Consider the following 25,430-nt stretch of genomic DNA (forward strand, 5'->3'; position numbering starts at 1 on the left):
TCGTAAAACAACCGAGCAATAAGCGTCGATGAAAGGTTGGCATGATCCTGAGGGATGCAAGGAATAAGACAACTGTGATTAACTAAGTCACTTATCACCCAACTTGTGCCATACTTAGGGAGAAAGCCGTGCACCCTGGCGGGACAATCTGCGTTCTTGCATACCATTGTCAGGAATTTCTGACTGGATACCTGAGCTGTGAAAACCCTTTGCGTGGACATTGCCCAATTAATTATTGCGTCCTTCAGGGCTTGCTTGTTCGGATACATAGCACCCGTCGAAATATTGTTCTGGTGATATTGCCAGGTTGAATCATGTCCATCATTCACGGTCATTGCAGATGAGAAGTCATGATTCCACGATGCAGGATTCGGGACCTCCTCTGCATTTTCTTCTTCATCTGACTCTTCAGAATCATCGGCAAGACCCCTTTCAACATCGGTGTCTTCTTATTCCATCTGGTCCTGCATGTGCCCATCTACCTCGTCAGCATCCACCTCGCCATTGTAATCACCATCGGCATTTCCTCCTTCAGCCTGACTACTCTGCCCTGTTTGATAACCATAAGCATTTCCTCCTTCTACCTGACTGCTCTGTCCTTGTTCGTAACCATCACTCCAGCATTTGACATAGATAACTGCCTCCCTACACTGCTATGACCAGGATCGTAGCCACCCTCGCCTTCATGTGCAGTGACCTCCTTCACGACGGGAAGCACTAAAGCAATAGGATTGCATCCCCTTCGTTCACAACCTTGTAACCACCGTACCCAATCGGAGTCTCGGTCTATTGGCCTCAAATACAAATAAATTATTGAACTTGACCATGTCCACAATGCATGAACATCGACGGTGTGTGTTTCAGTATCAAGACCTAAACTTGCCGCAGTCCATTCTTTCAACTGACTGACAGACCATGTTTGAGGTGCGCTCATTGGCACATCTATGTGAGTAAATTTACTCAGATCTGCTCCCATCTCAGTTGTTTGGACAGTACCAGGACCATAGCAAAATCTGAACTTCACTACATCGGACATCTCGGCTCACCTATTTTTTTTCCAACAACGAAATACAAGTATTAAGCAACAACTTAAAATACCCCCACTAACAAATATTAGACATGTCTATATATTAGCTAGCTATATATTACAGAATATTAACGGAGCAACTAATACAATTCACACACCTACAAGTATATTACGAATATTTGCCGGAGCAACTACAAATATTGACAGATTAATATATTTGACTAGACTGCCTATATTACGGACCTTTTTTTTGGAGCTACTACAAATACTGACACTCCTAAATACTTGACATCCACATATAGTACGGAATATTACCGGAGCAACTACACATTTTTACACAACTAATTAGTTGACATCTAAATATATTTACGTATACTACCGGAGCAAATAACAATAATCGCACACATAATTTATTCCATATCGAAACATATTAACAAATACCTACGGAAAATAAAATGTTTGTTGAAATATACCCTTGAAACGTGCGTGTGAACGAAGAACGACGAACGACGAACGGTAGCCACCAAACTGCCGGAGCTTCACCTCCACCACACTGCCTCAACTTCACCACCGCCACCTTCACCAAAATGCTCACCAAGACCACCACGAGCTACCCCATCAGTAGATCGAGACCTCTTTTGGCTGCCCTAACTAAGTTGAATCCATTCACGGTGCCAAAACCGGAAAAAACTGAGTCATTTAGGTGTAGAAATTGGAGGCATTTTCGTATAGAGAGAGGAGAAAGCAAGAACAGAAGAAGAACGGAGGAGCGTGGAGGAAAGGGAGGATAAGGCCGCAGGGGAGCCGGGCCAGCCGTGGGGCTGCACCCTGTCGGCCAGCAGCAGGCCGATCGGCCCGCGGTAGGCTGACAGGGGCGCGTCCGCGCCGACAGCTCCCTCCCTCCCCCTCGCGACGTGGCCAGCCCAATCCGAGGCCGACACGTGTCAGGCGGGCCAGCTGTCGGCCGGCTACTGGCCCACTGCGCCTACTCGGCTTGCTGCGGGCTGACTAGGCCCAGTCGGCCTGCTGTGGGTCGACGGTGTATTATTTTTGAAAATTATTTTTTAGCGTAATATTTGTGCAAATTAATAAAAAAATGTATTATTTTAAAAAAATTAGCCTTTGATTCGCACCGCACGATCCTTAAACTGCGAGAATAGGAAAACTACAAGATTAGAATGGCATCCTCATCTCAATCCTACATGATGTTTGATTTGTTTGATTGCATTATAGGAAAAACAAAGAATTCTTCCAAAAAGGTTTGAGTGGATGCTAAAATTCCAATGGAATGTGATACAAAGGGATCCTTAGAAGAAAAAAAAGACCTATAGAATTCAATCCTATAAATCAAACAATCAACATGTAAAAAATTCTTAAGTATTCTAATCCTCCAAAGTTCCTATGAAAATCTTTAGAATCAAAGGAATCCTGGGTGGAAACAAAATCTTGAGTGAACTTGTCACTGCAATCACGTGTTTTTCCTATCCTGCGAATCAAAGAAGCAGGGAACCGTGGATAATGCCATGAGCCCATAGCTAGTAGAACTGGTGCATTCCGAATTATATCTGATAAAATCGTGGAAATTCATACATTTGGAAGCATACCGTTGAACCTCTCATACATACATACATACATACATACATACATACATACATACATAGACTCCTTCGGAAACCGACTGGAATCTGACTGAAGTACTCGCGTTACAGCCTTACAGAGTTTACAACAAAAAGCATTACGTGGTTTCACAGTAAAAAGAAATATCATGTAGCCATAACAGTGACGACACTCGTCGGAGCCGTCCCTCTCTCTGCGAGCTTATAAACTTTGTCGCCTCGCTCTCTGCAATCGTCAACCCAGCCCAGCCCAGGCCACCACCACCACCACCTTTCCTCGCCGGCTTTACCGTCGCGCCCTCCTCCTCCTCCTCCCCTCTCCCCTCCCTCCGCGCAAGCCGAGAACCAAGCAGCCAGCACATGCAGCCCGCCGGCCGCGAAATGCACGGCGGCGGGCAGGGGCAGGGGCAGGACGACTTCTTCGAGCAGATGCTGTCCGCGCTGCCGACGGCCTGGGCCGAGCTCGGCTCCGTCAGGCCCCCCTGGGAGCTCCAGGCGGCCGGCGCGCCCCCGCCCGACGGCGACCCCGCGTTCGACGAGTCCGCCCTCCTCGCCTCCCGCCTCCGCCACAACCAGATCAGCGGCGGCGGAGGGGACGACAAGCCGCCGCCGGCCATGCTCCCCCGCCACGGCCTCGATGGCGGGGGGTTCCTGCCGCTGCCGCTGTTCACTGACCGGTCGCGGGAGGACCTGCAGGGGGCCAACCAGGCGCTGTTCGACGGGTTCGGGGCCGCCGGAATGCACGCCGCCGCCGCCGCTCAGCCACCGTTCGGGCAGGTGAGCCAAGAACCGCCGCCGCGTCCAGCTTTGGCTTTGTTCCGTGTTTCATCAGTCGCACTAACAAAACTCTGCCTTCTTTCCCCCCGTACATCCAAGGCCGGCTCAATGCCGCCGCCAGCAGCGCAGGGCGGGGCGGCGGCACCGCCGCGGCAGCGGCAGCGGGCGAGGAGGGGGCAGGCCACCGACCCCCACAGCATCGCCGAGCGTGTACGCGACCCTCGCCACCACCTTCCCCTTCTCCCCCAATCATTATGTCTTACACCTTCTACTGTTCTTGACTTCCTGCTGCTCGAGCTCCACATTCACTGGACCATTTACTTCACTCCGACCTGTCACATTCTCGCAATCCCACTGCACAAATTTTGCATTTCTCACTGTTCCAGCAACAATCTTCACAATTTTCACATCAATTACTGGCATTTTTGCTCAAAATGTTGGCACCAGCAGCAAGAAGAACCTGAAATGAAACCGTGTGGTTTTCCTCATTTTCTTTCCATGTGTTGCTCTGCAGCTCAGAAGGGAGAGGATAGCGGAGAGGATGAAGGCGTTGCAGGAGCTGGTCCCGAACGCCAACAAGGTGAGCGAAACGTCCCACCTTTCCTCCTCCGCTTTTGCCTTTTCCTTACGCTCTCTGCTTTGAGCAAAGCAAAGCAGCAAGGAAGCTTTCCTTCCCTGAATTCTGGTGAAAAATGCATCCATGTTTCCTGCATTATTGGTTGCTGCAGACAGAGTAAAGCTGGTGTATCATACTAGTATAACGTGTGATGCCATGCTATCTTTGCAGTAGTATAAGTGATTGTAAAATGGCAAGTGCGTGATGGAATTGGAAAGCATGGTAGTTGGAGTTGTATGGTTATTTACACTTAAGTAATCCAGAGGATAGGGTTGACATGTCGGTCCTTGGTTGGAGGATCTGGCTTAGTAATTTAGTGACTTCTGATTGGTGGTAGTAGGCTAGTAAGGCAGGCAGCAGCAGGGAAAAGAGAGATCAGACATGGTGCCAAGGGGATTGACAATTGTTATTGCCATCATCAGTCTGGGCCAAGGCCACAGCTAGTACCAATTAGTGCAATTGTAGATAAACAGCGACACCAAATTGAGGGGAAATGAAAACTAAATTAGGGGCTTCAGGATAAATTTCACTAAACACTAGGTTCCTAGAACTATAATATTGAGCATCATGAGGAGAATGACAGATGTATCATGTATGGGGGGTTCCATATAACATAAACATGTTTAGACTTTGAGACAACCCGCTTTCGTGGACTCTGTGATGGTTACAGAACAGGGGTGTTGTCTAGTGCTCCAGCTTCTTGCCACGGTTGATACTCCCGGAGCTTCCAATGGCACATGTGATATCTTTTTTTGCACAACTTTTATTCACTGTTCACGGTATCTAGAGCGATAACGAATGTCGATTGCTTGGCTTTTTCGAATAAAACCTTATATCAGTTGTCATGTCTTAGATGACGCAGCTGCCACAATGCGAACTAGACCGGACATAGGTCGCTGTAACTGGAATAACAAGATGGAATTTTGTTGCAGACCGACAAGGCATCGATGCTCGACGAGATCATTGATTATGTCAAGTTCCTCCAGCTTCAAGTCAAGGTACATAATTTGGCTTTTCTGCACCTAGCCTGGGTTACTACTAGCTAGTCGCTAAGTTTCTGAATGTTGCTAGTCAGCTTGCTCCTTGATGGAACTCATGGTCCCTGATCAGATGCCCCATTTTTGCAGGTTCTGAGCATGAGCCGATTAGGCGGAGCTGCTGCAGTTGGCCCTCTGGTTGCTGGCTTGTCATCAGAGGTACCTGTGTGACATGATCTTCCATTTTGACAAGCTTATATGTGATTGTTTTTTGGAGGAATCCTACATCACTGACAACGACTTGTACATAGTTAGTAAGTGTTAGCCTAGAGCCAAACACTAGCTTGCTTGCATGGGCCAACTTGTTCTGATCCCTAAAATCCGCTAATTACGTTTGTTAGATCACAAAGTGTATATATATGGAATGTTAGCCTTTTGACCATCGGTCCGGTACGAATAGATACTCATAATCCTGTCATTTTCAAGTTGGTGTGCTGATTCTGACTCACTTAGCTTTTGGTTGTATATGAAAAAGATGATTATTTTTGTCTAGGGTGGATCCCTCTTCAAGTCCACGAGGTAGAATTTAGGTATATAAAATCCTATAAAAAATCTAAATTCAGCATTCAGAGGACTGAAAGTCACAGTAAAGAGCTACTGCAACTAAACTAATATAGTACGCCTATAAAAATTGCACCACATTATTCAAATCAAAAGGATTGTTGCTTAAGGAACAGATCAAGCATTAGTGGATGCCAGCACAACAAAAAAAGGTTCAGAAGAATCTTTCTGGTTTAAGAACTGGAGGGAAAAAGGAAAACACGCCTGAAAAGTGACCACCATGTACCAAACTACCAATCAAGCAGTTAGGCTGTAGGAGCTACTGTCCACTAAGGACAATTGGCAGCTCCTTAACATACCCCAGCTACTACAAGGTCAACCACCATCTCGAACTCGATGAACTACCCGATTAACTCTCCTTGTTTTTTGAAGAAAGCATTGGCTTTTCTATAAGAGTCATCCGCTCAATTGCCACTGTACTAAAACCTGAGTCCACCTTGCAGAGCAGCGGAAATGGAAACGGGACCAGCAGCAGCGGCGACGGCAATGGCGACGATGACAATGGTGGCAGCACCTTGCGGGCGACAGAGCAACAGGTGGCGAGGCTGATGGAGGAGGACATGGGCACTGCCATGCAGTACCTGCAGGGCAAGGGGCTCTGCCTGATGCCGATCTCCCTTGCCTCGGTCATCTCCTCCGCAACCTCATCGTCGCTCCACTCCGCCACCCGCCCTGCTGGTAATGCCGGAGGACCCCTGCACGAAGGCGGTAGCCCTGCGTCGCCTCGGTTGGTGAACGGCATGGGCGCCGATGGCTCCCGGACCATCAGGGACGGCAGTGGACAGTGAAGTGGTCGGCTGTTCTTTCAGCCAGGGACAGTTCTTCAGAAGGTTGAATTCTGGGGCTAGAATTGCCAGCCAGCTCTACACCCTTTTTCTCTTGGCCTTTATGTCTGTTCATAAGAAGAAGAAATGATGTGCAATCATGCAAACTTTAGCCCTACCTTTTTCTTGCTCTTATTATTTATATGTGCAATAGCTTTTCTTCTAATATCTCTTTCTCCCTTTTGGGATATGATCGAGCTGCTCTAGTCTCTAGTCTTGTTTATATCAAAGATTATTGCTGAGCTGTCGTTCCTCTTGTTGCACAAAGCTGAAGAGGAATCAAATTTATCGCGAGTCCAAAATATCAAAGTTTCTTTTCTGAACCTAAAAATACCAAAGTTTTGAGTAGACAACAAACGGTACAAATGCAAAGTTGTTTTTCATAGAAGGTACAAATGCAAAGCTGGTCAACAAATTGGAAGATAACCTATCGTGTGGGAGCCAGGGGAGCATATGCTGTTTCAGGCGCTTTGTTCTTCCCGGACAGCCAGCCAGTCAGATAACCTTAAGTTATAGTGCGTTTACTGTCAAGCCATGCGCGAAATGCTTACGTGCCAATGGCTGGGATGCAGGTGGTAACAAGGTTAATTAGAACATCCTCGGAGCATCAAGAACTCAAGATATTAAGCCATGATGTTTGATGCGTGAATTACGTGATCCGGTGAAGATATTAGGGCATCTTCAACCGTGCTTGTTAACCAAAAAAAAAATGCCACTGACAACTCTGATGAACAAGGAGAAGCAACTTCGACTTGTAGCATTTGAACAAGGGGAACAAAAAAAAATTCTGCAGAAATGCAGGTGGGGGTCAGTTGGACAGACACGAAAAATTACTGTGACGTGCACCTAGAATTTTCAGGTTTACCAACAGATGTTCAGACTAAATCAGCCAAACCCACTAAACTACACGGTCCATCATCAAATCGCGCCGTGTTGATCAGTAGGGGTAACAGAGGTTCTACATATAGAAAAGCAAACAGGGGGGAAATGCACTGCGTCTTCGGATAGTATAGTTCCCCAAATATATGTACCAGCCGGGGATTTAAGACGTTTACAGAAAACAATTCAGAACACCGAGTGATCTATCACACTTCATGTTTGCTTGCCTCTCTTCTTTTCAAAGCTCCCGGCACTTTATCTCCCGACTTGTTGGATTTCTTCGATGCTTCTGGTTCCGTGGACCCTTTCAATTTATCTTTCAGTTTCTCCAGAGCTTTTAACAGCCCAGCAAGGAAAAAAAAACAGAGACAATATTAGAATCAATGAAGAACATCAAAGGCGTGGGTGATGGCAAATCAACATAGTAATCTGATTAAAACAGGACTGCTATCTCACCAGTCTCAAAAACTGGGCGAAGGCTATCTATTGATTCCTCGGGTAGCGAGCGAAGGATGCAGCTAGAACCATCTGCCTTCTTCAGCATCTTGTCAAATCTTTTAACCTACATGACATTTGACTCAGCAACCTATGTAACTAGAGAAGAATATGCTGAGATTAATTTATACATCTCGTAGCAGACACGTCTGTTTTAATTCCAAAACAAATATCAAGGTGATTCATCATTAGTTCGTTCGTAAGTCCTGATCCAAATCAGGAAGACCTGATAGTAACAGTTATCTACACCAAATTCTATATCATCAAAACACTCAATTTGTTTGTTCCCCAGCAATCAAATTAGCCAGCAATACAGGGATGAGATCAGCATATTATTTACACATATAGACATATCATGTACACTATCATGGAATCAATCAACCACAGCAAGCATTGTACCAAATACTAATTATCATTATTGTTAAACAGCGCATTACCTCATTTTTCCTTAAAAACGTGAAGCAAGAACCAGATTCGCCTGCCCTGGCAGTTCGGCCTGCTCGGTGGATGTATGTTTTCACATACTGCGGCATCTCATAGTTGATAACATATCTCAAACCATCAATATGTATTCCTCGAGCCATTATATCCGAGCCAATGAGAACATCTATTTTCCCTTCCTTGAAGGCTGCCAACGTCTTCCTGCAGCAGAGTTTTATTAACATCACAAGGTGAGATTAAGTTCGACATGTCAGAATATAATTCCACCATCAACATAACCAAACTTAACGAGTAATGCCGCTTTCTTATGTTTGCACACACATGCTCTAACAAATATGATCCATGGAGCTTGTATAAGGCATATTCAGTCAGAGATGGTTATTTGTAGTTACTTATTTTTGTGGCTGTCTGCAACCAGCGCAAGAAAATGAACTCTGATTTACAACAGGAAACAAACATGAGTAATTACCTTCGAGTAGATTCACGCTGCAAACTTGAGAATTCACTAAACTTAAAGGGTAAGTCTTCGAAAAATCCCAGTAAAGTGCTTAGTCTGTGACTATCATCTACAGATTTAGTAAAAACCAAGCACTTCTCCCCACGCAGCTCTTGGAGAAGAACAATGAGACACAGCGGTTTTATGTTTGATGTACAGATCTGAAATAACAGCAAGGACAATAAGAACGCATGGGACAGTTCACAATAGCCTTTTACACCCCTTCGTGTTTCAGGCATAAGCATTGATAAAAGCAACAATCAGTAAAGCTGACAAACCAGCTTGTAGGACTCCAGCTTTGTAGGAATTCTGTAACGCTTCTTCCCACTATTCAACAGCAAAGGATGATGCAGCTCAAGTTGAGAAAGTTTGCTGGGATCTTGGGTCAGTGTAGCAGAGCAGACTATCTTTGCCAGTCTTGGATAGCATTTACCTTTAAACCCTCGCTCGACACCCCTAGATGCCATAGCGTAGAATTAAGTCCTCAATTGAAACATAAAGTGATAAAAGAGGACAAGAATAACATGAGGAATTGATATCGTAGAGCAAGGCTTACGATCTTCTAATGGTGGTCAATGGATGCAGTAGAGTTCGTCCAGGAGTGTCATGCCGGAAATGATTTTGATTTGTTGGGCGAGTAAACTGGATAACTGTTGGCAACCAGGACTGATATGCCTCTCTTAACATCCTATCTGTCTCATCAACAACCTGAAACCGCAAGTTTGAAATAAATCAAAAGCAAGTAAGCAACACTAATACTAATATGCACAAGTATAGTGCTATGACTAAGTTTTATATCATCATATGCTATAAAAATTGCACAAACAGGGGGGCCTGTTGACTGAATAATTCTTTAAAAAGAACACAAGCAGGGCATGCCAAACTTGTTGCAACTAGAGGCAACACTCACATGGTTCTGAATGACATCCATAGCAAGTGTCTAAATGAAGTGGTGAATCTGGAAAATTGTTCTAGTCATCCCAAAATGGGCCAAAATATGCTGCTATCTGGATACAGGCCAGGTAAAGTAAATCATATGCACTTTGGTCCAAACCAATTGCCAGCATACTGTTCGACATTACATGGTACTGCGGCACACAAACAATACTGCCTCAACTATGTATAACAGGACATATCAACACATCATATATGAACTCAGTCATCCATTGTAGAGAATAGTGTGAGGAGACAGAAATGGTTGCCGACAAGCCTACCAGGTATTGAAGATGCTCCAGACTGAAACCTTTTGTCATGTTGATATGATCCATCAATCTTCCAGGAGTTGCCACCAATATATCAACTTTAGTCTGTGGTTCCATTTCGACATATTCATCATCAAGAGATGGGTAAAGTTCTTGTTTGGACTTCTTGATCAGATCTGAGATTTCATCCGCGATGGACGATTGACCAACTGCTGATGCTACTGTCAAGCCCACCACAGGAGCAATAGCATCAAAAACCTCTTTAACCTGAAGTGGAACAAACAAACAGAAGACACTTCCATTTTGTCATGATGAACTGAATAATATTAAATGGAATAAATTGCTGGAATAGCTATTGACGATGTAGAACAGCATGCATCAGTTTTTCTATGGATAAATTGCTGGAATAAGATATTGACAGTATAGACTAGTGTACACAAGTTTCTAGAAGTAGAAGGTAAAATAAATGTCACAAACCTGCAATGCTAAATCCCGTGTAGGCAGCACAACCAAAGCACGCAAGCACCTTACTTTCCGGGTAGAAAGCATTTGCACAATAGGCAAGGCATAAGCAAGGGTTTTGCCGGATCCAGTCGGGGAGTTAATACAGATATCCCTCTGAAAAGCACCAGGACCAATGGTTTCCAGCCATGTCGAAACCTGAACCGGGAAAAAAGATTCGATTCCCATCCGCTGCAACGCTTCCGCCAATCTGTGTAACAGTAAACATAGCCCTCTGTTACATGCTATTTTCGAAGACGTTTGTGCAGAGTTAAAGGACACAAAATTAATATGCGGCTAAACAAAGTAGACGAAATCGAACATGTAAAGTAAGTGAAACAACTAGTGCACATGACATTGAACAAAAGTAGTGCAGCCAATGCTAATAGAACTTCTAGTAGCAGCACAAGAAGCTATCCAGTGAAGCGCAACAGCGCCATCGTTGTCAAATTGAAGACTCAGGCACTACAAATTCAGCAGGCCATTGCTGAGCAGAAATACTGCACAGCACGGACATGGGGTGTGGCATGGTAGTACCTGGGGTCGAGGCGCGGGAGGCTCGTGACGGGGCAGCCGGAGAAGGAGTCGATGTCGACGGGGTGCCGCATCCACGGCAGGTGCGGCACGCGCTCCTCGGGCGCCTCGTCCTCCTGCTCCTTCGTCTTCATGGCCACCATCGGCCGCCGAACCAGGGAGACGGGGGAGGAGTCGCCGCCGGCGAGCAGGAGCGGCGATAGGGGAGGAGGGAAGGGAGAGGCGGCGAGTTAGGGCGCGGAGCAGAAGTGCAGAACAGAGTGCTGATGATGACGGGCTCTGCCTCTGACGGGCCGGGAGATGGGCCGTCCAGCCCAAAGCTGTACAGAAACTTCTGTCCTTTTCTTTCAGGTGGAGGTTGAAGATCCCTAAAAAAAGGTGGAGGTTGAAGAGCCGGTGAAAAGGGGAAAGACCAAGGGGAGAAGGCGATGGCAGGAGAGAGGCGACCGGCGACCGGCGTGGGAGGATGGAACCACGCCGCGAGGACGTGCCAGAGCGTCGGGGCCGCGAGTGATTGCGGATCTTGGCGACAGGCGACGGACCGAAGGAGGGCGACGGGGAGCAGCAGCGTGAAAAATAGAAATAGCTCAACGTGCACGTTGCTCTTCTTTTTTATGCGGATTTTGCACGTGCGCGTGCGCCTTTGAGAAAAACAGGAGCAAACAATTTGTTTGAAACAAATTAATGGAACATTTCTGTAGTAGTCGGACAATTTTGTAACCAGCAGCCAGCAATTTTTACCAAACATAGTCACCATGAAAAAAATCATAAACATTTATTTGAGCAAAGAGAAACAAATATTAGCACTAGGCGAGTCTGAGATTGGAAAGTGCCCGAGTTCAAGAAAAGGACTACGAGAAATCTTGCCAGAGGCAATTCAATGGTTTAGAAGAAGTCAACGGTATTTTTTTCATTTCAGTCAATTCCTTGGGTATTCCCTTAACAGGATCGATTCTCATGACTTCATGGACCAAGCTCATAGCCAAGGTGCTCTTAGCTATTCACCTACTAAAGGACGAATGAATTCATGTCAATGTGGCAATGCCTATCACCCATGTCTTGTATAAGGAGCAAGACTTATCTAAGCAAATGATCAATAATTTATACGTCTATGTCTTTAAACTGTCCAATCCCATTGTGTTATGTCTCTGCAGTCCGCACACTAGGGTTATGATTTTGATGGCATAGTTGCATAGGTATAGGAGACATCGGGAATTATGAATGGGTCGCGACAATTGCAACTTGCACGAACTAGTTGAAATCAGCTCCATGCATCTACCTCCTACGCCGCTGCATCAGCTAATTTCCCTCAGCATACTCTCTTCATGGAGCATAATGCCTTCATGCTCTGGCAGTCTCATGCACCACACTTCTCGTGCCCTCTTGAGGATGCATGGTGTGCTAGTTACTTCCTTGACTAGGATGGAATGGGGATTCAAAGAGATTGATTCTCACGAGTATGATTCGTAAATAAGGGCGATAGAAAGCAAGCAGGTGATCACAATGTCGTTCTCAAGGAGCAACATAGACGCTGAGCTCCAAGACACCAAGATGCTAAATGGCAAGGCATAATATTTCAGGGAACCTTCGCTAATGTGTTGCCTAGTTCAGGAGAGTCTATGAGCCAATATCTCACTTCATATCTGAAGAAAGAGCCATCTTGGCTAGATGAGTACGGGCAGAGATGACATGCTTACTTTTACCCCAACTTGCATGATGAAGATATCTACACTTAACAATGGCTTGTATGCATCCACCCATGATTGACATTAGTAGAATTTTTTTAAGAAAATGGAAGCTCTATCGCACCTCAGTTCCCTGCGAATGCACCCAACCAAAAAGATAAAATAATGCAAGTCCTATGTGGATGCATCCAACCAAAAAGATAAAATAAAAATCGCTCCAAATACACCAAGAAAAGCCACAGGTTATATGTATCATGAACAAAATCCGTAGGCTGCAACTATCAAATCCTGTACAAGATGAGCCTATGTTGGAGAATTTCAAGCTGGCAAGTTGCGTTCAATGTCATCCCCAAAAACAACACCTACTACCAGTCTGCTAGCCATGCGACAAAACACTAGCAGGGTTGTGTAAAATAAATGACGTACGATGTCCCACCATCCAGACCGATGAATCAGACAATGGGTTTTAGCCCTCGTTCAAGGTGGGAAGAAGACATCAACGACATCTCCAAGGAGAATTAGGACATGCAAGCGTCACCATCGTCAGAGTCGGTCGCCGACCAACACTAGTACAAAAAACTATAGGTCAGCACTTACAGACCTAGGGTTGTCGGTCAGTGATGTAGTTCACCACCCATCGGCGCTCCGTAGGGCACCTGTCAATAGTGATGGTTACAAAACGGTGAAGTCGTTGTTGCCGGGATAGAAGTGAGACCCATCAGTGGTGACCGGCCTGGTCAGCGATGATGGCTGTACCATGTTATTTTCTTTCGGGCTATAGGGAGGGGGCGGTACGAAACCTCCCCCGGGACGAATTAGAGAATTGATGCGACGAAAGAGAGGATGACAGGGACTTCCGAAGGCGACGAGCTAGATGGGAGGTTGCTCGAATACCAGAGGAGGCCAAGCATGTGAGGGCCGGGGGGGGAGGTAGTGCAGGGCCATGGCGGGGGTGGGGCAAAGGCGGAGAGTGGCCCAGAGAAGAGTTGTGTCATAACGGAATTAATCACTCAACGTGTGTATCATGAGTCATTTGTCTTTGTTAATTTAGATGTATGTGTGCCTTTTTTAATTGACAAAAACAACAATTGGCAATTTATTTCCACAGAAAATAATTGTGTGAAGATTTTCTAGTTTTTTATAGTGAAATTTTTCTTGATAAAAGGTATTTATTATCGAAATATGCAAATAAATAATGTGAACATTTATTTTGAGCAATGAGACATTGTTTCAGTAGTCGAACAATATTGTGGCCAGATGTGAACATTTTTCTCACAAATAAATAGTTATATAGAAAGAGAAATTGTTATTATTATGAACATTTCTTAGAGGTTAATTATGAAAACAATCTGTTCACATCTCTTATCTCTACTCCTAATGTCTCAGTTGGTAGGTCGCGTTCCGAGTTTTATTTTCGTCCCACCTCACCCGGTCTTTTTTGGTACTTCTTTGGTACTTCCTCCCACCTCCCTCTCAGCCGCGAAAAATCAAGGAAAACCCCGCGATCGAGTCCCGCACACGCCCAACCTCCCGTCTCACGCTAAGCCGCATAGAACCAAAAAAAAATCTCAAGCCGAGTCCCCCGCCCGCCCCCACGCACTCCAGGCCCTAACATCCCGTCGCACCAAGACAGACGAACCAAAAAAATTTACGAATAGTCCGCCGGTTATTTTTCGCTGGTTTTTATTTCGCCTCACCACTTTCGTTGGTTTTATTTCGCTGGTTTTATTTCGTCTCCCTCCCACCTGTCTTTTCGCTTCACCACCCACATAAACCCATCAGATTAGTTACCATAAAAAAATCGCAATCAATCAAGTATTGATGATCAGATTAGTTACCATATAAAAAATAAATCGCAATCAATTAAGTATTGATGGGATATTTCCTTATATTGATGTGATTTCCCCTTTTTTATCATCAATCGTCTCTACTGCCTAAAAAATGCGTAGCTTTCCTTTTCGCTTCACCACCCACATAAACCCATCAGATTAGTTACCATATAAAAAATAAATCGCAATCAATCAAGTATTGATGATCGGATTAGTTACCGTATAAAAAATAAATCGCAATCAATCAAGTATTGATGGGATATTTCCTTATATTGATGTGATTTTCCCTTTCTTATCATCAATCATCTCTACTGACTAAAAAATGCGTAGCTTTCCTTTTCGCTTCACCACCCACATAAACCCATCAGATTAGTTACCATATAAAAAATAAATCACAATCAATCAAGTATTGATGATCAGATTAGTTACCATATAAAAAATAAATCGCAATCAATCAAGTATTGATGGGATATTTTCTTATATTGATGTGATTTTGCGTAGCTTTCCTTTTCCTGCCAACCGACCGCGTCCCGTCTCCCTACATCCGCCCTCGTTGCTCTGCCTCCCGCACGAAAAAAACCCTCTCGTTTGACCTCCCCTAAACCCCGCATGATGGAAAAACCCAGCCGCCTGCTTCCCCTCCTCTCGACCGCTCCATACGTCCAGATCGCGGCCCCATCCCCATCCTCCTCTCACGTCACGGCGGCCGATGGACTGCCGCCACCACCCTCCTACTCTCTCGCCGCCGCCGTCCTCCCGCTCGCTCGCCGTCGCCGTCGCCACCAATCCCGGCGAAGGCGCCGTTGCTGCTATGTCGCCTCCTTTCCCCATCCAAGCCTGACCATGGCAACGGCGCCCTCTCATGTGTCCCGCGGTGAGGTTTGGGGAGGCGCGACCACAATCCAGTAGGGATCTCACCGCGGACCCGTCCGCTGGGATGGGTGTTGCCTCCGTTGCGAATGGGATCGAAGGAAGGGACTACTTCGTTGTCAAGGTCGGCGAGGCAGCGACCGATTGGGAGCCCGGTTGTGAACATGGGAGTTCGTCCCCATGGAGGCGGCGGCCGTGGAGATTGGATGTGAAGCAACCCCACTTGCCGGTGGTGGAGGCTTGCCGTCCATGTGATCCTTTCTTCTCCCGGTATCCCCATTCCTTGCCTCCCATTACAAAAGCGAGCATAAATGAGAGCAGGGGCTGATTTTCATCACTTCATTTCTCATATTTTTAGTTGCTTTTTTGAGATTATACAAGATGCTCCCGATCTGTTTTGTCAAATTACTTGGATCGTCTTATGGAATTGACAGCCATCGCATTTTTCACCTCATGTAATTTCTTAATCCTTGTCCCACTAGGCATCCACTACATGTTTGGTAATGACGTGATGTTGAGGCGGCTAGGAGAAGCTCAGCAGCCAGATCAAGGGCTATCGAGATGGATCTGGGAGCCAAGCAATAGTTCTTCTGTTAAATTTTGGTTATTATCTTTTCTATTGTTACGATTGTGGGATGGTTGATTTTGACTCGGTGTAACATTTGCATTTGTTTCCCCAACTTGTTGGCGTAGATGCGTGGCACTGCGGCAACTAATCAAGAGCGAGGGCAGTGCACATCAGAGCTACGCTGAATGTAGCGAGCCAACCACGAATTGGGTATGTTCACACGAGGGATGGGAGAGGAGAGGAACATTAACATTTTTCATGATTTGGATGAAAATTTCAGTTCATAGTTTCTCCATACGTGGCAACACACTAACGGTACTCATGGGCTTAGGATGAAAGTAGCGCCAGCAGAATCAGTAGGTTGGATGGGAAGGCGGTTGTTGCCCTTGTCCCTTGGTGCTAGCCTACCGTGGTGGCCTCACTAACTTGCTCATTGCGAATACGAGTTCGTGGGGTCGCGAGTTGCTGCAGATTTGTTTTTATCACTTTTTACAATATTTATTGATGTATCCCTAACTCATCGAGTCATTTTTAGCTTTGATTTCTCATATACGCCAGCCTAAATATCCCATGGTCAGAATATTTGCATGGTTAGTGGACATTGTCCCTTTCTTTCTAATGTTTAATATTTTATATTGCCGATAGAAATAATTTTATCCGCTTGATTTAGGAAGTGCACATAGGTAGGTCAACATATTTTGTAGCTCTTTCGGATGTAAAAGCATATGTTGCATAAGAAATTATTATCTTCCAAGCATACTCACATTTCACTAACAAATAGGGGGAGGTTCAGACTTCAGAGCAATGATAAAAAGGTTTATTCCTCACTCTTTTGTTGGAATTTTAGTTCCAAGTTAACATGATTTCTTATCCGCTTCATAAGTCATGCATCTGCTTAATTAGGTGATAAGTAGGGCTATTGTGGGGTTTGTTTAAACTCCAGCATAAGGAATTCTTGTTTAAGAAAAAAGACTTTTGGCTTCTTTAATTACAAATTGATTGCAACATCGTGTTAGTATGTGATTTCTCACATCTGGTTGTAATATTTGTGAAGACGTGCATTGCACGTGCACTTGGAAGTGGGCCCGTGGCCCGCGCCGGACGGCGCCGACGCTGACCCGGGTCACCTCCTCCACGTATTCTTGGAGCTGTGGCTGGCCGATTTATATGAAATTAATTCCCTCAGTTCTGGTGGCAAATATAATACACATAATCCATATTGTTATGCACTAGCGTGTGTGTGTGTGTGAAATAGATGGATTATGGTCCCGTACCCAATAAGATGGATATGTGTGTGTGTTAGAGAGAGGGAGAGGGGGAGAGAGAGTGAGGAAGAGGAAGGGAGTGTGTGTGTGTGAGGATTTGATGGTAAAAAAGGTCGCCAATGTCGTAATATTAAACTCTTTAAGTTAAGTGGCCCCGTTGCAACGCACGGGCGTTCTTCTAGTAGCTTTATTAGAACTCAAATGACGGACGTCTGCTGTATGTGATGTTTTTTAGAAAACTCCCTGAACTTTAATTAAATCCTGCAAAAAAAGACACTATGGTGGCTCACGCGTGATGACTTTTTGTTGAAAACCCCCAAGCTTATTAATTACGTAGAAAACCCCCACGAATTATTTAATTACATAGGAAAGCCCCTCTATTTAGAAACACGTGTCTCAATAGGATGTCCATGGCTAAAAAAAAGAACACAAGCTGTCCACCAGGCCAAACTTACTTTTTTTACGGGAGGGCTTTCAGGCTAGCTTTATTAAAACTCAAATAATAGATACGTTGTCGGCTAAAAGTTTAACGATGAAGCTGGGGGGCTCATCCTCCCATACAGAAGAGGATTAACACGCCCCTAATTTGCTAGCTCATGAGCAACTACATCAGACTCCCTATTGAAATACTCAATAATAACTTTTTCGAACTCAGTAAAAAAAACAAGCATCAATAATAGGAGCAGCCACCATGGAATGACCTTCATTGTGCTTCAGGGCGTCACCCACCATGCTATTATCCAATCTCACCAAGATGTTATGACACCAATACTCAGGGCAAGTTTCAACCCTTCATAAAGAGCATCAGCCTCAGCCGAGACTACGTCCGCAACGTGTTCAATACTTGTTGTGGATGCTCTTATAAAACTTCTCCTATAATCTCGGATGATCACGCCACATGATCGCAAGTTATCACCATCCGAAAAAGAGGCGTCTACATTGAGCACTTGCTGATCTGCTAGGGCGACAACCCACTTGTTTAGTTTTGCCGTGATTGGTGCCTTTCTCGTTGCCCTCACGGCCTTACATAGTTCATAGTTAACGGAAGGATTGCTTGTGTTGTTCGCTCCGGTACTTAGTAGTAAATCATGGCTAGAACTTTATATATCACGTCCTATGTACCTGCTCAAGCGATATTTTTATATATGGTGCTCCTATGGGACCACACAAGTTTTATTTTTTATTTTTTCCAACTTCATGTCCATGTTTATTTTTCTTTTTGATTTTTCCCATTTGAAAATGAAATGCAAGAAAAAAAACAACTATCATAAAACTTAAATAAAGTGTCAGTGCAATTAAAAAACAGGTAAACATTTATTTTGGAAAAGGTTTCATGGGTATTACAAAAATTGTAAATGTGTTTTTGGAAAATGTTAGTCATGCACTAAAAAAATTGACAACATGTATTTCAAATAATGGTCAAAATGTTCAATGTGCATTACAAAGTTATTGTGTAAAATGTTTTAATACATTTGTAGATTTTTTTGCCGGAATACAATTCTATTTTTATTATTGTCACACAATACTACAGTAATTAAATACAAGTTCAATAGTGTTCAAAATAAAATGGTATATATTTTTTCAGTAATTGTGAAGTTAGGAAATGCATTAAAGATACACAATAATTATGCGTGCTTTTGGTCCTGAATGAAGATAAATAAATTTAGAAAATAATTTTTAATATGCATTGAACTGTTTAAATTCACATAAAGTTAAAAAAAACTTCATGTTTACCTCTTCAAAGTACACAATAATAAAAATAGAATAAAGATCTAAAATATACAATGATTGCATTTTGATAATTATTACATTTTTTATATCAGGAATTTTATGTATCATGAAAACTAAACAGGAACCTGAAAAAAAAGGTGAAATACGTAGTAGGGAGTTGCAAAGTGATACATGGAGTAGATCCATATAGATTTCTAGATAATAATTGGCCATAGGGCTTAATTCAGCCGAGTGGCCAACTCATGTGGTAGTGAACCAGGAGGTCCAAGGTTTGAAATCCCTCACATGCAATTTATTTTACGGTTATTTCTCTCTGCCGCACTGACATGTGGGACCATGTTTCTAATTAGAGGGGCTTTCCTATGTGATTAAATAAATCATAAGGATTTAAAAAAATTCACGCACGGCTCACTCTCTACTCACAGCTGCTGACATATGCGCCTATGCCATGTTGGCGCGCCACATAGGCAGTGCATAAGGACGAAGGCACCGTATTTGATTGCTCGATTTTGTGTATCTTATAAGTCTAGGTACCAAAGTGACCACACCGAACAAGTTGAGACTCTCGTGGTGTGTTTAACTCTCTCACGTTCCATCGAACTCCTAGAAGAGTGGAGAACCCATGTGTCCGCCTTTGTCTCGTGATAGCTTGCGACATCTCGGCTTGGATCCCCTAGTGGATGGTTCTCGTGGTAGCATGCGGAGGCAGCCAACACGTGCAAGACAACACTATGAGGGGTGGACATCGGCACCGCTCCACGTGGGGCTACATGTTGGGGATTATATTGTTGGTTGCTTAGATTATGATACGAGGAAGAGGTGGAAGAAAAAGTTGTCAATTTTTTTTACTTTGGTAGGTGTGCCTTGTACAAGTTTGTGCTTTCAGCATATGTTAAAGCCGACACATAAAATGTGTAACTATAAATACTAGTAGCCCAGTCATATGATAAAAAACATTTCAGCTGACATGGCTAAAAAAATGCATGTTAGGCTTCCCATTTGATTCATTACTTAGTAGACAAGATTTTGAGTGAAGTGAAATATTGCCTTTTTTATGAGAAGTGGTTGTTTTCTCAGTAGAGATGATGGTTATGCGCATATATTCATGCAGATCTTTGGTGTTGCCGGCAAGGAGACGAGTTTGAGAAGTTCGGAGGGCTTCATACTTTTGGAAGATCTAGATGGGATGGTTCTTATAGCTTCATAGGGGTGCTCAGTGTATGTATTTATGTGTAATATATTTTCTCTCTTTGAAGTCAAAACGTAAGCTTGTTATTATGCTTCGGTATCTTTGAGGTCAACAACTTGGCATTGTTGTTTCTAGTTAGTGCGCTTATTCTATCCGAGGATGAAATGACAACTATTGTACTTTGTTTCATAAACTATGTAATGATGAACAACGTTGGCTAGGTGCATCATGTTGATCTCGGTACAAAGTTCAAAGGGGCAATACAACTCCTTTTTAAAAGCCTAAGATATACATGGTTTATTTGAAGGATTGATAAATCTCTCTTAGCAGTTGACCCGCCCAAGGACCAACCTCATAGATACAGTGTTATTAGCTATTCACCTACCAAACAACCAATGATTTCATGCCAGTGTCTACCACCAAATTCTTATATAAGTGTCTACCACCAAAGTCTTATATAAGGTGCTGGGCTTCTCCACCCAAAGGATCAACAACTTATTTCCCATTGTACTTATATGCCTTGGAATTGTCTAATCCAACTCTTTGCATTATTTCTTATGTCTCTACATGGGGTAAGATTTTGATAGGCATAGGCATAGAAGACACCATGGATTATTGATTATTCACCAAAATTACTGATTAATCCAGTAATCAACACTTAGCAATGGCTTTTATGCATCCAACCCAATTTATGGTAGTAGATGGTTCTGGCAATTGTGGTATGCTGAAGTTTGTCGAATAGAAATTTATAATCAAATATTATATAAAACATAGTGAGTACTTATGCCCCACAAATATTGGTCACATAAATGTCATCCATAGCATCCACGCTCCACATCTTACAACTGCACAAGCATTACATAGTTGAAAACCTAGCTCATTGTTGCGATTGGCTTTGCAACTGTCAAAGAGTCCGTGCATTGTTGGTCCTGTTGAACTAGTCAAACTATAGAGTTCATGAATGGTTGATTCACTTTGGTTTACATACTTTTCAAGTGAAATCATGCACACATCGACACACGAGTAGAACACCATGATTGCATTAGCTTCGAGAATGACGTGATAGACAACAAACAAAGGGCAAACCCAAAAAACTTAAACAAACTATGAATATAATAAGTTGAAGCAAATCAGGAAAGAGGGTCTAATCTTGGTATCTAAATCGTGAATGCAAAATGATCCGAGCTAAGCCGAGTCTTTGGCAGGACCATTCGGTAGAACGTGTAGATGAATCAGGTGGAAGGGCATAAACATAGAATCAAAAAGATAATATTCGTTTGGCCAAACACAAGCAACAACATGGGAAAATTGCCCCCCCTCAATAACCTTGTTAGTTATGCAAAAGCCATAAGTCATAAATGGTCTGAGATTTACCCATAAAGATACATTCAAGCAACTATCTTTGTTCTAGCAACTATCTATAACCCAATGATAGGAGAATCGCACCAAAGCCTAGCCAAGATTTGACATGGGGGGGGGGGGGGCAAAGGAGACATGATATATAGATTATTTTTAAAATAGCAGGCACATCGTGCTGAGTACAACGTCTTTTAATTAAAGAAGTAGAATAAAAACGAAGATAACATGAATAGTGTCAAAGTCTCATGATCTCTTTGTCATTGCAACTAAAATCAATGATAAAAAGGGATAATTAGTTAATAATCTTACGCCATTTCATAAACATACGATTTTTGTCTTCTACGTAAGTAATTTGTATAGCTTATCAGTAAATATGTAAATGAGTAATCAATCTTAATTCTTAAGATCTTGTATATGAAGGAAATATGCCCTAGAGGCAATAATAAAGTTATTATTTATTTCCTTAATTCATGATAAATGTTTATTATTCATGCTAGAATTGTATTAACCAGAAACATAATGCTTGTGTGAATACATAGACAAATAGAGTGTCACTAGTATGTCTCTACTTGACTAGCTCGTTGATCAAAGATGGTTATGTTTCCTAGCCATTGACATGAGTTGTCATTTGATTAATGGGATCACATCATTAGGAGAATGATGTGATTGACTTGACCCATTCCGTTAGCTTAGCACTCGATCGTTTAGTATTCTGCTATTGCTTTCTTCATGACTTATACATGTTCCTATGACTATGAGATTATGCAACTCCCGTTTACCGAAGGAACACTTTGTGTGCTACCAAATATCACAACGTAATTGGGTGATTATAAAGGTGCTCTACAGGTGTCTCCAAAGGTACTTGTTGGGTTGGCGTATTTCGAGATTAGGATTTGTCACTCCGATTGTTGGAGAGGTATCTCTGGGCCCACGCGGGACGATGTATTACAGAACGAGTAAAGAGACTTGCCAGTAACGAGATTGAACTAGGTATTGAGATACCGACGATCGAATCTCGGGCAAGTAACATACTGATGACAAAGGGAACAACGTATGTTGTTATGCGGTCTGACCGATAAAGATCTTCGTAGAATATGTAGGAGTCAATATGGGCATCCAGGTTCCGCTATTGGTTATTGACCAGAGAGGTGTCTCGGTCATGTCTACATAGTTCTCGAACCCGTAGGGTTCGCACGCTTAACGTTCGTTGACGATATAGTACTATGAGTTATGTATGTTGGTGACCGAATGTTGTTAGGAGTTCCGGATAAGATCACGGACATGACGAGGAACTCCGAAATGGTCCGAAGATAAAGATTGATATATGGGATAATAGTGTTTGGACTCCGGAAGGGTTCCGCAATTCACCGGAAGGGGTTCCGGGTGTTTCCCGAAATGTTTGGGTACGAGAACACTTTATTTGGGCCAAAGGGGAAAGCCCACGAGGTTCTTGGAAAGCGCAAAAGGAAGTTTTGCGGGGTCCAGGGGCCAGACGCCAGGGTCCCTAGCGTCTGGGTCCAAACGCCGGGAACCCTGGCGTCTGGCCCTGGAGTCCGAGAAGGACTCTTGCCTTTCGGGTGAAACCGACTTTGTGGAGGCTTTTACTCCAAGTTTCGACCCCAAGGCTCAACATATAAATAGAGGGGTAGGGCTAGCACCCAAGACACATCAAGAAACACCAAGCCGTGTGCCGGCTACCCCGTCCCCTCTAGTTTATCCTCCGTCATAGTTTTCGTAGTGCTTAGGCGAAGCCCTGCGGAGATTGTTCTTCACCAACACCGTCACCACGCCGTCGTGCTGCCGGAACTCATCTACTACTTCGCCCCTCTTGCTGGATCGAGAAGGCGACGACGTCACCGAGCCGAACGTGTGCAGAACTCGGAGGTGCCGTGCTTTCGGTACTTGGATCGGTCGGATCGTGAAGACGTACGACTACATCAACCGCGTTGATATAACGTTTCCACGAACGGTCTACGAGGGTACGTAGACAACACTCTCCCCTCTTGTTGCTATGCATCACCATGATTCTGCGTGTGTGTAGGAATTTTTTTGAAATTACTACGTTCCCCAACAATGGTATCAGAGCATGGTTTTATGCGTAGATGTTATATGCACGAGTAGAACACAAGTGAGTTGTGGGCGATACAAGTCATACTGCTTACCAGCATGTCATACTTTGGTTCGGCGGTATTGTTGGATGAAGCTGCCTGGACCGACATTACGCGTACGCTTACACGAGATTGGTTCTACCGACGTGCTTTGCGCATAGGTGGCTGGCGGGTGTCAGTTTCTCCAACTTTAGTTGAACCGAGTGTGGCTATGCCCGGTCCTTGAGAAGGTTAAACATCACTAACTTGACGAACTATCGTTGTGGTTTTGATGCGTAGGTAAGAACGGTTCTTGTCTCAGCCTGTAGCAGCCACGTAAAACTTGCAACAACAAAGTAGAGGACGTCTAACTTGTTTTTGCAGGGCATGTTGTGATGTGATATGGTCAAGACATGATGATATATTGTATTGTATGAGATCATCATGTTTTGTAACCGAGTTATCGGCAACTGGCAGGAGCCATATGGTTGTCGCTTTATTGTATGCAATGCAATCGCCCTGTAAATGCTTTACTTTATCACTAAGCGGTAGCGATAGTCGTAGAAGCATAAGTTGGCGAGACGACAACGATGCTACGATGGAGATCAAGGTGTCGCACCGGTGGTGATCATGAAGGTGCTTTAGAGAAGGAAATCAAAGGCACAAGATGATGATGGCCATATCATATCACTTATATTGATTGCATGTGATGTTTATCCTTTATGCATCTTATTCTGCTTTGTTTGAAGGTAGCATGGAGATCAAGGTGTCGCGCCGGTGACGATGGTGATCATGATGGTGCTTCGGAGATGGAGATCACAAGCACAAGATGATGATGGCCATATCATATCACTTATTTTGATTGCATGTGATGTTTATCTTTTATACATCTTATTTTGCTTAGTTCGACGGTAGCACTATAAGATGATCTCTCACTAATTATCAAGGTACAAGTGTTCTCCCTGAGTATGCACCGTTGCGAAAGTTCTTCATGCTGAGACACCACGTGATGATCGGGTGTGATAGGCTCTACGTTCAAATACAACGGGTGCAAAATAGTTGCACACGCGGAATACTCAGGTTAAACTTGACGAGCCTAGCATATAACAGATATGGCCTCGAAACACTGAGACTAAAAGGTCGAGCGTGAATCATATAGTAGATATGATCAACACAGTGATGTTCATCATTGAAACTACCATCTCACGTGATGATCAGACATGGTTTAGTTGATATGGATCACGTGATCACTTAGAAGATTAGAGGGATGTCTATCTAAGTGGGAGTTCTTAAGTAATATGATTAAATGAACTTTAATTTATCATGAACTTAGTCCTGGTAGTATTAGCATATCTATGTTGTAGATCAATAGCTCGCGTTTAGCTCTCATGTTTTATTTTTGATATGTTCCTAGAGAAAACTAAGTTGAAAGATGTTAGTAGCAATGATGTGGATTGGATCCGTGATCTGAGGATTATCCTCATTACTGCACAGAAGAATTATGTCCTTGATGCACCGTTAGGTGACAGACCTATTGCAGGAGCAGATGCAGACGTTATGAACGTTTGGCTAGCTCAATATGATGACTACTTGATAGTTTAGTGCACCATGCTTAACAGCTTAGAATCGGGACTTCAAAGACGTTTTGAACATCATGGATCATATGAGATGTTCCAGGAGTTGAAGTTAATATTTCAAGAAAATACCCGAGTTGAGAGATATGAAGTCTCCAACAAGTTCTATAGCTAAAAGATGGAGGAGAATAGCTCAAGTAGTGAGCATGTGTTCAGATTGTCTGGGTACTACAATTGCTTGAATCAAGTGGGGGTTAATCTTCCAAA

At 43.6% G+C, this 25,430-nt stretch overlaps 2 protein-coding genes across 2 annotated transcripts; one reads left to right on the forward strand and one right to left on the reverse strand.

Annotated features, from left to right (window-relative positions):
* Positions 1-2,860: 2,860 nt before the first annotated feature.
* LOC125515117 (transcription factor LRL3-like) lies at positions 2,861-6,655 on the forward strand. The gene is made up of 6 exons (XM_048680544.1): positions 2,861-3,420; positions 3,520-3,630; positions 3,935-4,000; positions 4,969-5,034; positions 5,164-5,232; positions 6,078-6,655. Exons 1-6 carry the CDS (start codon positions 3,004-3,006, stop codon positions 6,420-6,422), a joined length of 1,074 nt encoding a protein of 357 aa, XP_048536501.1. The 5' UTR covers positions 2,861-3,003; the 3' UTR covers positions 6,423-6,655.
* Positions 6,656-7,373: 718 nt separating this feature from the next.
* Positions 7,374-11,341, reverse strand: LOC125515115 (DEAD-box ATP-dependent RNA helicase 1-like). Its single transcript, XM_048680542.1, has 9 exons — positions 11,010-11,341; positions 10,449-10,683; positions 9,984-10,238; positions 9,326-9,477; positions 9,048-9,225; positions 8,743-8,930; positions 8,270-8,474; positions 7,794-7,899; positions 7,374-7,671 (listed from the first exon to the last, which is right to left on the reverse strand). Exons 1-9 carry the CDS (start codon positions 11,147-11,149, stop codon positions 7,544-7,546), a joined length of 1,587 nt encoding a protein of 528 aa, XP_048536499.1. The 5' UTR covers positions 11,150-11,341; the 3' UTR covers positions 7,374-7,543.
* Between the last annotated feature and the right edge of the window lie 14,089 nt (positions 11,342-25,430).

The sequence above is a fragment of the Triticum urartu genome, chromosome 6 (genome assembly GCF_003073215.2).
Source record: "Triticum urartu cultivar G1812 chromosome 6, Tu2.1, whole genome shotgun sequence".
Classification (NCBI taxonomy): domain Eukaryota; kingdom Viridiplantae; phylum Streptophyta; class Magnoliopsida; order Poales; family Poaceae; genus Triticum; species Triticum urartu.

What these genes read in the sequence shown, in the direction of transcription:
- LOC125515117 (XM_048680544.1), top strand. Translation starts at nt 3,004, where the DNA reads ATGCAGCCCGCCGGCCGCGAAATGCACGGCGGCGGGCAGGGGCAGGGG. An exon ending in CCCACAGCATCGCCGAGCGT is followed by an intron (nt 3,631 to 3,934) that starts GTACGCGACCCT and finishes GTTGCTCTGCAG; the next exon opens with CTCAGAAGGGAGAGGATAGC. An exon ending in TTGCTGGCTTGTCATCAGAG is followed by an intron (nt 5,233 to 6,077) that starts GTACCTGTGTGA and finishes TCCACCTTGCAG; the next exon opens with AGCAGCGGAAATGGAAACGG.
- LOC125515115 (XM_048680542.1), bottom strand. Translation starts at nt 11,149, where the DNA reads ATGGTGGCCATGAAGACGAAGGAGCAGGAGGACGAGGCGCCCGAGGAG. An exon ending in CTCCCGCGCCTCGACCCCAG is followed by an intron (nt 10,684 to 11,009) that starts GTACTACCATGC and finishes ACTGTTACACAG; the next exon opens with ATTGGCGGAAGCGTTGCAGC. An exon ending in CAGCGTGAATCTACTCGAAG is followed by an intron (nt 8,475 to 8,742) that starts GTAATTACTCAT and finishes ACTCTGCTGCAG; the next exon opens with GAAGACGTTGGCAGCCTTCA.